The sequence below is a fragment of the Gossypium arboreum genome, chromosome 7 (genome assembly GCF_025698485.1).
Source record: "Gossypium arboreum isolate Shixiya-1 chromosome 7, ASM2569848v2, whole genome shotgun sequence".
Taxonomy (NCBI): domain Eukaryota; kingdom Viridiplantae; phylum Streptophyta; class Magnoliopsida; order Malvales; family Malvaceae; genus Gossypium; species Gossypium arboreum.
Window position 1 is genome coordinate 35,340,424 of NC_069076.1, and position 12,603 is coordinate 35,353,026.

At 37.3% G+C, this 12,603-nt stretch overlaps 1 protein-coding gene across 1 annotated transcript; it reads right to left on the reverse strand.

The window, feature by feature from the left end:
• Window positions 1–210: 210 nt before the first annotated feature.
• On the reverse strand, window positions 211–12,389 carry LOC108451411 (serine/threonine-protein phosphatase 7). Its single transcript, XM_017749108.2, has 5 exons — window positions 11,611–12,389; window positions 10,694–11,188; window positions 8,288–8,434; window positions 761–868; window positions 211–679 (listed from the first exon to the last, which is right to left on the reverse strand). Exons 1-5 carry the CDS (start codon window positions 12,118–12,120, stop codon window positions 596–598), a joined length of 1,344 nt encoding a protein of 447 aa, XP_017604597.1. The 5' UTR covers window positions 12,121–12,389; the 3' UTR covers window positions 211–595.
• Window positions 12,390–12,603: the final 214 nt, after the last annotated feature.

Sequence of the window (12,603 nt, forward strand, 5' to 3'; positions counted from 1 at the left end):
CAAAAACAGACAACAATAAGATTGAATAAAAAGATATATGGATTTTAAAATAAATAAAAATGAGATCTTATAGTTGTAGTAAAGGTAAATGTTTTGGACGCGCTGAAAGCAAAATGGTCAAAAAATCTCTTATTTGCAAGTTATGCATCTAAAAGGGCCAAGTATGCATGTACCATGTAGTATGCATAAACCTGATCTGAAAACCATAGATTAATTGCACAAACAAAAATTTAGTATATCAACTTACTTAAAAAGGGCAAAAACTAAATGTTTGACCTCCCATCAAAGCTACATCAACTCTACAACAACAGCAACAAAAAAAAAAAAAAGATACAACTGCCACTAGTCTACAACTACCATCACATCCTGTCTGTCTGTCTGTCTGTCCGCCCATTTACTCTACCATTTAACTATAAATAAATCATATTAATTTAACACAAGGATAGGTTTCTTTTACAGCATAACAAACAGCTTCAAAGTGAAAGGAACATGCTTTTTGTTACCAAATAATTATATTAATGAAAACTCATTAATACCATGTACAACTTTCAAAACTAATGAATAGTGATCATGAAAAGCAAATAGAGCCTGGCCATTACAAGTCAGTAGTCACCATTGAAGCTAAATCCAAGTCTTCATCAGAATCAATCACCTCCTCAAAGTCATAGTATGGATTCACCTGCACATGTGGCATTTATCTTTATGATGTTTACAGCAACAGCCAAAAATCTGAACCCATTAATACAAGCCAGTTTGATACCTTGGGTCTTGGGGTAATTGCTTCAAAACTATGGAATTCAGGATTATCAAAACCAGGGGGCTTTAGTACAACATATGCTCCCTTGTTATTGTATCTCTCTTCTATTGCCTGCATCATAGAAAAATCTTTTTAGTTAAATAAAAAATAAAATGCTGTGGCTGTTCTAAGGAAAATGCTGAAATCTGCTTTACCAGTCAAAACACCAACAGATACAAGATATGGAGAATACGCCCCCACAGCAAATATATTGTTCTGGTTCCAACTAGAATTTTATCCAAAAGCTTTCCTTTATATATGAAACCAACATAAAAATAGATAGATATACTTATATGCCAGACCCGGATCTTTAACAGGTATCAGTACCGTCACATACAGTTATTACTGTTACCTTCATCCATGAGTGATGTTAAACCCCACACCCTTGATAGCTATAATGGACGTGCTATATGGATAGGTTGGAATACAAGATAGGATTAGTATTTCGCATCCACTAATTCATGGTAACATGATTAAGTAAAATTCCAGAATGACAACATTGACTAAACAATAAGTGCTGGACTTAATGTCAGACTACTAAGAGCCACCACCAGCAAAAGATGAGTGTAGTTGAGATAAGATAGCTATAATGGATGTACTGATATTTAAGAAAAACCAGGAGCAAATACTTGAGCGAATTGGAAGAATGAAGTAACAAAGCATATATATGATAAAGGTGATATGGTGTTAAAGGACCCTGCTCTTGATGATCTAGACAACATATCTCTGATATTGATGTTTTCATTGGAAAACAATATCAACGGAGGAATAAGAATTAGAATTCTACATTTATTTAATTTCTTTAGGAGTTTTAGTTTTACTAGGTTTTTTATTTCCTTATAAACTTTAAATTAGGAATTCTATTAGGACTTTAAATTAGGAATTAGATTAGGATTTTCCTTTGTAATTAACAGCCTATAAAAAGGCTGCCAATATGAAATAAAAGGGGAGTTTATTTTTTATCACAAACGTTAGTTTGGGAAGGGGGTTCAGTCAGAGACGAATCTGCCTTTGAGTAACCATAGGTTGAAGCAAGGATACTTTCTCGTCTAGACCTGTGACTAGATCTTACGCTAAGGCACATAACAACTTGGTATCGGAGTCAGCTGTCATGGGTGACGAAAAAACTTTGACAGCCAAGCTGAAGGCATTTATGGAACAAATGGCTACAAGGCAACAAGCATTAGAGGAGCAGATGGCGATTTTATCTCTTTCGGTCCAAAAGACAACGAAAGAGAATTTAGAAAAAAATAATGAAGAACAAGGCAGCAGTGGAGGCAAGAAAAGAAATTCAGATTCACAACACGGTGGGGGCATGGTGCCAAGATACTCCAAGATGGAATTTCCCACTTATGATAGTGTTGGTGATCTTTTAGGATGGTTAAAAAGATGCGAAAATTTTTTTGACAATCAGCGGACCAACGAAGAAGACAAAGTCGGCTTAGCTTCATTCCATCTCTTAGGAGAAGCACAATTGTGGTTTGATCAAATCGAGGAAGAGGAGGCAAATCTGGATTGGGAGTGCTTTAGAGAGTGTTGTCATGTCAGGTTCGAGAGGTTCACTAAAGTCATTCTTCAAAATGGCTACAAGCAGCCCTTGCCGATCATACGCTTTTCATCAAGGTAACTTCTACAAATAAGAAAGCTATCCTAATTGTGTATGTGGATGACATCATTCTTACTGGAGATGATGAGGAAGAGATTAGCAATTTGAAGAAGTTGTTAAACAAGGAATTCGAAACCAAGGACTTGGGAAAGCTAAGGTATTTCCTAGGAATGGAGGTGGCAAGATCAAAAGAAGGACTTGTGATCAACCAGAGAAAGTATGTACTTGATTTACTCAAAGCGGCTTTCTTGGTCGTAAGCCGGTGATACACCAATGGAGGCAAACTTGAAATTCAATAAAGAAGATGAGTCCTTAGTAGACAGAGAGAAATTTCAAAGGTTAGTTGGGAAACTAATCTACTTATCCTTGACAAGGCCAGATATAGCTTTTCCGTAAATGTGATAAGTCAACACATGACTAATCCTCTTGAAGAGCATATGGCGTGACAAATAGAATTCTCAAGTACTTGAAGAAAACTCCGGACACGGCTTAATGTTTAAGAAGACACAAGATGAATGTTAAGATTTTTACAGACTCTAGTTGGGCTAGAGATCTCACCGAAAGAAGATCCACTAGTGGGTCTTGCACTTTTGTTTGGGGTAACCTTACAACTTGGAGAAGTAAGAAACAATCTGTTGTTTCAAGTAGTAGTGCTGAAGCTGAATTTAGAGCACTAGCTTTGGGGATATGAAGGAATTTGGCTACTTAAATTACTAAAGAACTTGGCACAAATCGGAGGATCACTTTGAAGTTTTGTGTGATAATCAATCGCCATTCAGATTGCCAAGAACCCGATTCAACATGACCGAACAAAGCATGTTGAAATTGATAGCATTTTATTGTTGATCAAGTCAACAAAAGACAGCCACTCTTTCTTACATTCCTTGAAGGATGATTGAGACATTCTTACCAAGGCTTTACCAAAACACGTGTTCAATAAATTCCTATTCAAGCCGGGATTATACAATGTATATTCTCCGACTTGAGGGGAGTGTAGGAATATCCTGTAAATATTTTAGGAATATTTTGTAGATATTTTTTATTAAAATCCCTTATTTTAAGGGATCATATCTCCTATTTAGTATCTTTCCTAACTTAGAGTTTCCTAAAGTAGTGTCATAGGTTGTATATAAAAAAAACTCTGATTTATGTTATATTGAGTATCAAATACTCTGATTTCTACAAATATCAACGTCAATTTCAATCACTACTGGCTAGGACTACTGATCTTAAACCTCGACAACAAGTAAACCTTTTTACTGCTGGATTAGTAGAGGAACTTAGAATTGATATCGAGATGCAACAACCGGGAAACCTTGAAGTTGCAATGAATATGGCTCGAGCTTTGGAACTGAAACAAAAAGTCTCTTCCAAGATGTTATCTCAAACCAATCTAAACTGGTCAGCTTCCCAAAACACTGGCAGCAATTCCATTATTCCAACAACTAAGAGCTTTGCAAAGGGAGGAGGACAAACAACGAAACCAATGGGGAATAACAACAAAATAGGTTCTTCCGCACCATTTATCAAAAGATTGACACGAGCAAAGATGGCGGAGAGAAGGGCTAAGGGATTGTGTTATAATTGTGACGAGTCTTACTCCATGGGGCACAAATGTAAAAGGCTATTTTGGATAGAAGTACCAGATATTAAAGATGAGCAAGATGATGAGGTAGATGATCTTGAAATTTCCTTACATGCCATTAGAGGAACTTGCAATTCATCTACTATGCAACTACCAGCAAAGGTATCAGGAAAAACAGTGTTAGTTCTCGTTGATTCAGGCAGTACATATAACTTTCTACGCGAAGGTCTAGTGCCAAGATTGGGACTAAAAATATAAAAGAAAAGGGGGTTGCAAGTATGTGTGGCAAACGGAGAATGGGTTCCTAGCATTGGCATTTGTAAATCAATACAGTTCGTTGTGGCCAATGACAACTTTCAAGCTGATTTTTATACAATACCATTAGAAGGGTTTGATATGATTTGGGGGGTTAAATGGTTGTGTATCCTTGGTCCAATTTTATGGGATTTCAGCTCCTTAATTATGCAATTTGCAGTAAACAAGAAGAAGATACTCTGGCAAAGGCAGCACCCAGAGGAAGTTCCACGACTCAGCTTGATACAGGGACAGGATTTAACTAATATAGTATTAGATAAGCTACTGGTAGAATTTGCACATTTATTCCAATAACCGTTTGGGTTACCTCCTAACCGCAAATGTAACCATCGTATAACTCTCAAACCAGGAACGGGACCAATTGTAGTCAGGCCTTATCGATATCCACATTTTCAAAAGGATGAGATTGAGAAGCGATGTGACCAAATGTTACAACAAGGAATCATTCGACCCAAGAGATCACCATTCTCTTCTCCAAGATTATTAGTAAAGAAGCATGACGGGTCATGGCGTTTTTGCATCGATTATCGAGAGCTTAATGCTTGCACTGTTAAAGACAAATATCCGATTCCTGTCGTGGATGAATTGTTGGACGAACTTCATGGGGCAAAATATTTTACAAAATTGGATTTACGATCGGGATATTTTCAAATTAGAATGGCAACTACTGATGTGGAAAAGACAGCCTTCCGAACCCACCATGGACACTTTGAGTTTCTTGTCATGCCATTCGGGCTTACCAATGCCCCTTCCACATTTCAGAGTTTGATGAATGACATTTTTCGCCCTTACTTGCGTAAGTTTGTTTTATTCTTCTTTGATGACATATTAATTTATAGCAAAACATGGACTGAACATATGCATCATGTAAGATTAGTTTTTGAACTCTTGCGGGATAAAATGTTGCTCTTAAAGAAATCCAAGTGTTTCTTTGGAGAGTCTCAGGTAACCTACCTCGGTCATGTCATCCATGGTGAAGGGGTCGAGGTTGATCACACTAAAATTAAAGATGTCACCGATTGGCCAACTCCTAAAACTACCAAGGCTCTACGAGGCTTTCTTGGGTTGGCAGGATATTACAGAAATTTCATCAAGAATTATGGACAAGTGGCTGCACCCTTAACATCTCTTCTAAAGAAAAATGCCTTCAACTGGACTAAGGAAGCTGATGCTGCTTTCACCCAATTAAAAACTTCTCTTTCAGCAGCCCCAATTTTGCAATTACCCAACTTTGCGGAGGAATTTGTGGTTGAATGTGATGCTTCGGACAGCGGGTTTGGAGCTGTACTACAGCAAAAGGAACACCCCATTGCCTTTTTCAGTTGCAAGATTGCAGATCGACACCTTAAGTTGGCTGTCTACGAACGTTAATTAATTGGTTTGGCAAAGGCAGTGACTCATTGGCGACCCTATCTTTGGGGAAGGCATTTCCTCATCCGTACTGATCACTTCAGTCTTAAGTATTTGTTAGACCAACGACTTACAACATCCCCACAACAACATTGGATCAGCAAGCTAATGGGGTTTGATTTCCGAGTGGAATATAAAGCAGGGAAGTTGAACAGGGCTGCAGATACTTTATCTAGAAAAGACGAAGACTTACCACACCTCATGACTGTTTCATTCCCTCAAGTTGAAATTCTTAAAGCCATCAGACGAGAAATAGAAGCTTCCCCAGAATTATCACAACTCCAGCAAAGAATTCTACAAGGAGAGTTGGGGCCCGATTGGGTTGCACAAGATGGGTTGATTTTCTTCAAAGGGAGGTTGTACCTTTTACCTACCTCACCAATTATTCCCACTCTTATCTCCTCTATACATGCTATGGCACATGAAGGGGAATTGAAAACATTGCATCGTCTTCGCCAAGATTTTTTTTGGAAAGGAATGAAGCTTGCAACCTCAGAATTTGTGCAACATTGTTTAGTATGCCAACGCCACAAATGGCAAAATTTACAGCCCGCAGGTTTACTTCAACCTCTTCCAATACCACAACATGTTGGGGCTGATATTTCTATGGATTTCGTGGAGGATCTACCCAAAGTAAAAGGGAAATCGGTACTTATCGTGGTTGTGGACAGACTGTCGAAGTACGCTCATTTTTTACCTTTGTCCCATCCATTTACCACTATATCTGTTGCTACCGTCTTCTTTGCAGAGGTATTCCGACTTCATGGCTTGCCGGAATCCATAGTTTCAGACCGTGATAAAGTTTTCCTCAGCCTGTTTTGGAAGGAATTATTTCGTCAAAGTAGTTCTAAGCTCGCTTTTTCCTCAACATACCATCCCCAATCTGATGGTCAGACAGAGGTAGTTAACCGAACAATAGAAATGTACCTACGATGCCTCTCTAGTGATCGTCCACGACAGTGGGTCGATTGGGTTCCATGGGCTGAGTATTGCTACAACACCTCATATCACACTGCCCTAAAGGTCACTCCCTTCCAATTAGTATACGGTAGGGATCCACCTCGACTTCTCTCCTATTCAGCTGGTTCTACAAGGATTGAAGCTGTGGATAAGGCTCTACAAGATAGGGATGCACTTTTACACAATGCTCGGGATAGACTCTTGCAAGCTCAGCAACGAATGAAAGCCACTTATGATTTGGGGCACAGAGAGTTGAATTTTAAAGTCGGGGATTGGGTTTGGTTACGGCTTCAACAGTATCGACAATTGACGATAACTAAACAGAAGCATCACAAGTGGCCTATCAGCTTGAATTACCTACAGGCAGCAGAATACATGATGTATTTCATGTTTCTTTCCTCAAAGAATACAAGGGACCTCAACCAGATGCGGTAGGAGACTTGCCCTTAGTATATGATGGCAAGGCCTTGCCTACTCCACAAGCTATTATTAATACCAGCTTAATCGGGTCAAGAGGAACTATTAGTGCAATGGGCGTGATATCCTCAAGAAGATGCCACTTGGGAACCAATTGATAATTTTCGAGCGACTTATCTCGAATTTGAGCTTGAGGACAAGCTCAACTCAGAAGGGAGTAATGATATAGATGTTTTCATTGGAAAACAATATCAACGGAGAAATAGGAATTAGAATTCTACATTTATTTAATTTCTTTAGGAGTTTTAGTTTTACTAGGTTTTTTATTTCCTTATAAACTTTAAATTAGGAATTCTATTAGGACTTTAAATTAGGAATTAGATTAGGATTTTCCTTTGTAATTAACAGCCTATAAAAAGGCTGCCAATATGAAATAAAAGGGGAGTTTATTTTTTATCACAAACGTTAAAAGGGGTTCAGTCAAAGACGAATCTGCCTTTGAGTAACCATAGGTCGAAGCAAGGATAATTTCTCGTCTAGACCTGTGACTAGATCTTACGCCAAGGCGCACAACAATCTCCTTAAAGCACACAATTGCAGAAAAATGTTATTTTTAGTACTGATTACTTTGTATCAGGGATGTCCTTTTTTTGGGGGACGGGTACTAATGATACATCCATTATACCAAAAATACAAACTAACAAATGGAAAAGGAAAAAGTCCCAAAACATTAGCTCATTCTACTTAAGTAATTTACTTGAGCAAGATACTCATAAACAGATACCTCACTTGCATGCATAGAAAACACAAATCATTCAAGTATATGTAAATTTAAGATATGTATACCCTTCTGTGTTTTGATGCATTTCAACAAGACCACATAACTTCAATCTAACCATGTCCAAGAAACAAAACAGCTTTTTACTTCCAATATGGAAGCCAAAAGATACATTAATAGGCATTCAAACCTCCTAAAACACCTCAATGATATCAAAAGACATCCACATATAACCACAAAAAAGTAACAGTAATATAAAGTCTAGGTACAGATCCATAGAAAACATTCAAAAGGATGTTGTGATTGAAACTTAAGCCAAAACATGTACATAATTTGTCATTTGTTTTCGAGATCAAAGCAGAAACCAAGCTTTTAAATCTTGGGGGACAACAAATAATGCATTGAAGATCATGAAGATACCTGAAATTGTGGGTAGTCTGGAGCACTAAATACAGTTATCAGTTTCCCCGACTCCACATCATGATCTATTGTGTATCCTTCATCCATTCCCCCGAGACCAGGCCTTTTTTCTCTTGCATCTGGGCCTTCATGTGACCTGATAATTAGCTGAGGCAATTGCACCAAACAACAAACACACTGTCAATATTTTGTAACACAAAACAAGAGCTAGCTGATAAAATTAATGGCTGTGATGACTAATATGCAATTATGTAACATATGACTTAATTTCACTCAAACAATAAAAATAATATCAATTATATTGAAAAAAAAAGAATGGCAAAGTCTGACAAGAAATAAGAGTGTAAAAGCTAAATTTTACAGCGTCAAGTTACTATCTTACTTCTAGTCTCCACACTTGCAAGTTGCAACCGCAATGCAAGTTTTGACAGGCAAACCCTACAACAAGTCATTCCCCTAACACACACTATAATAGATATGCATGTTCAAATCATACCCAGATGTAGACTAATTACCATTTAGATAATGCATTCAGTCCCAGATTTAGACTCAAATCTAGGCAAAAAATTTGTATAAGATGTTCCTTCAAAATTGTCCAGTTCATACCAGAACCACTGCCAACTCTACTCTTTCTACATCCTAATATCGGGTCAAAACCTAATTTATACATAGCTTACCATGAATCACACAGGTTTAGACCCCAAAAAGAAATTCACTTGTCCAACCTGAACTGCATTTTTCTCCATATTTTTTTTCCAACCCTGCATCTTACTGAGATAAATAATTTTAACTTTCAGCAGTCACTAGTATAACTCATTTCACAACCTTCCATTAGAAAACCAACAACTGTTTTATCAAATCTTTGATGATAGACAACAATTGATGGTTCAAGCAGTGTCCTCATTAAATTGCATATTGAATGCATGAATTAAAGGATAGAAAGCACCTAAGAACATCTCTGTTGTGTATGCTTGGTAGTTGTTAGGTAGGACTATTAAGAGATGTTGTTTGTAGGACTCTTTAGAATAAATTGTGTTCGGACTCTTGAAATAGAAGTTGTGTTTGGTAGGACTTTATTTACTTTCTTTAATTATTGTAATCTCTATTTAAAGGGATGATTAATAGGGTTGAATTTTACCAAAACCCTAAAAAGAGATTTAGGTCTGTAACAAGTCCTAAGGTTTTAGTCTCCCTATCAATCCCAAATTCACGTATGTAACAATTTCATATCAAAGCCAACAATTCTCAGCAATGGCAAAATTGCGGTAGGCAAAGTGGCAATATGCACAAAGCTCAAGTATATGTGAAGACAGAGAGAATAAATAGGCAAGCAGCAAGTGGATGAAATTTTTGCTGAGAACAAAACTAAAGCGTCCAATCAAATGCTTGAAAGAATGGATAACATGATTGCTAGTAAACAAGTTTGTAACTCTAGGATAGATATCAAGGTAGACCCCTAACTAAACAAAAGCATACCATGGCAGCCTCTACTGATTTCGCTTCCCTATCTTGGTCTCATGGGTTTAAAATTGGTGAGGTAATTTTGTAAATTGTGAATGTTGGTAAGAAGTTTGAAAGATTTATTCAATGGTACTCCTAGATAAGAATAAATTTGTGGAGGTGCACAACCCCTATCAGTTTCAACTGTTAGTAATGGAAAGGAATAATGGTCTGGTAGCAGTCATTCTATCTAATAAAATGATCTTTAATTCGACTAAAAGGAAAAGGATGATCAATGGATGTGTGAGCACCAAACCAGTTCCAAACTCTCTTGAGGAATCTACCATTTGCCAAGTTTATCTTAACTCTGAGCTTGAGGACAATCTCTTTTCCAGGTGGGGAGTATTTTGTGAATGCTTAGTAGTTGTTAGGAAGGATTTCTAGGAGTTGTTGGAAGAAATATTAGAATAAAGTTGTTTTAGGACTCTTAAAATAGAAGTTGTGTTTGGTAGGACTTCATTTAATTTTCTTTAATTGTTTTAATCTCTATTTAAAGGAACCACTAATAAAACAAAGGCAAGTCACATTTTACCAAAACCCTAAAAGGAGATTTGGGTCCCTCTATAACAAGTCCTAAGGTTTCCGTCTCCCTTTTTTAATGAGATGAAACATCAATCCCAAATTCACAGACCTAACAATCCCAAATTCACATACTGAAATAACAGTATGTTAGATAACATCCCCTTCTCTTATTAAACATAGATCTGATAGAAACATAAATAGCATGTTCACACTAAGAGAAATAAACCATCTAGTAAAAAATTAACCGAATACCAAACTGCTTAAATGCCTCTACTAATGTTGATGGAGAGTGGTGGCAATAGAATCTAATTACAAAATGACCAATTCATTTGTTAAAAATTTAACCACAAATGCTATAAATGAAAAACATAATCACAATAATACCTTTAGTTTGAACCTTTTTAAGAATTCCTCCGTGCAGTCAGGGCCCCATAACAGGCCAATGCCTCTCTCCTTATTTGGGGAAAGACCAGGTTTCATTGATGGATCTGACCATAGCACATCACCAGGAATCAAATTCAATCCTTCCCAAGGAGGATCGAGGACTGATCTTCGAGCTTTAGATAATTCCTCCAAAGAACCAAGGCATAAGGTGTTGGCTTCAGGGACGAGATTTATCCTACGATTCTTCTTTCCTTTTGACCTTTTAGTAGGAGTGACAGAAATGCTGCGGAAAAGCCCCCCGTGAGCAGTATATACACGCTCAGCAATTATAGAGGCCAAAGGTAGTCCTTCAAAGCATCCCAAACATTTTCGATACACATGCTTACCTTTATCCCCATACTTTGCCAGAACTTCCTTCTCAAACCCATAAGTAGAGGTGCAGTATTTGGATTCATGATTTCCACGAAGGAGAAACACTCTATGCGGCATGAAAACCTAGAAGAATATGGTAACTTATCACACGTTATTTAGTTATCAAAATAGCATATAGTATCTAGTTTACCAATAAATCAGTGCGAATATCAAAATCCAATATATTTCAAGGAAAAAGATTATTAGCTTACTTTCTGGAACACGAAATGAGTCTTTAGATTAACCACAAGAGGCAAGCATGATTAGAAATAGGCTTCTACAGCATGGTTCGCAGTAAAAAAACGAAATGAAAATGGCATGCTAATGACAAATGCTACTCTAGAAATGATTGTCAGATCGATAATCGAAAGTGTTAAAAAGCTCCTTCCAGCTGTAGGGTCAAAGTCATTTACAAACAGAGTATGAAAGAAGGTATTCGTAAATTGCTAAGAACAAATGGAATAAAAGAGTATTCTTTGTAAAGAGTAGTTGAAAATTGGAAGTACCTTCCAGGCTAGCAAGAGCAAGAAAGTCTCAAGACCCCAAGCTCCCCTGTCAACATAATCCCCATTGAAGACAAAGATCCGATTTTGGGCAGGAAAGCCAGCATCTTGGAGCAGGAATAGAAGATCATGCAATTGGCCATGAAGATCGCCAACCACTACGACCGTTGAATCGGAGTCGGGGGTGTTGATTTGGAGGCAATTGGGTTCCTTGTGGAGGATCTTGGAAGCAGTAAGAACGAGGGCATCGAAAACGGGAACTGGAAACACGGAGGGGAAAGCCGAGGGGGCCAGATTTCTTGAACTCCACTCGAACACGAACATGAGATGCTGGATCCACTCAAGGCAAAGCTTGCCATCAGGGGGCCAAGACAGAGGGTCTGGAGCAATAGTTGGGAGTGAGGAAGGAGAGGGGTTGTCGCTGTAGGTGACGGCGGTGGAAGAGGGGGAGCATGCATCTACATCTGCATCTCTTGAAATTGGACTGATATTATTGCTGTCATCAGAAGACATAGTTTATCTTAAAGAAAAAAGAAATCCTTCGAGAAAGGTTGCTTTTTTTTTCTATTTTTCAGACGATAAACTGTTTCAAGAAATTTGGAAACCCTAGTTAAAACATTCAATTGCAAAAATTATGTTGTTTTGGTTGATGACTTCACATTCCCTACCGATCTAAATTACTCTGCTAGAAATATAGCAGTCTCTGGTTATAATCATATTTCAAAAATTTTGTCAAAAAGGAAAATATTTTGCAATGAGATATATATACGCCTTGCACACGGAACCCCACATGTAAATTACACATTTGGTAATTAAGTAGTTGTTTATAGTAAGCTTCCATAATCTCCCCTGTAATTGTAAATAGTTTATCTGATAAATAGGTAAAACAATTTCTTTTCATAATTTTGTTATTTTTCATGATTTTGGCTACACCCCATAATTATTAGTAATTTTAATAATTTTAATATTTTCTCATAAATTTTTTTATGCGATCAG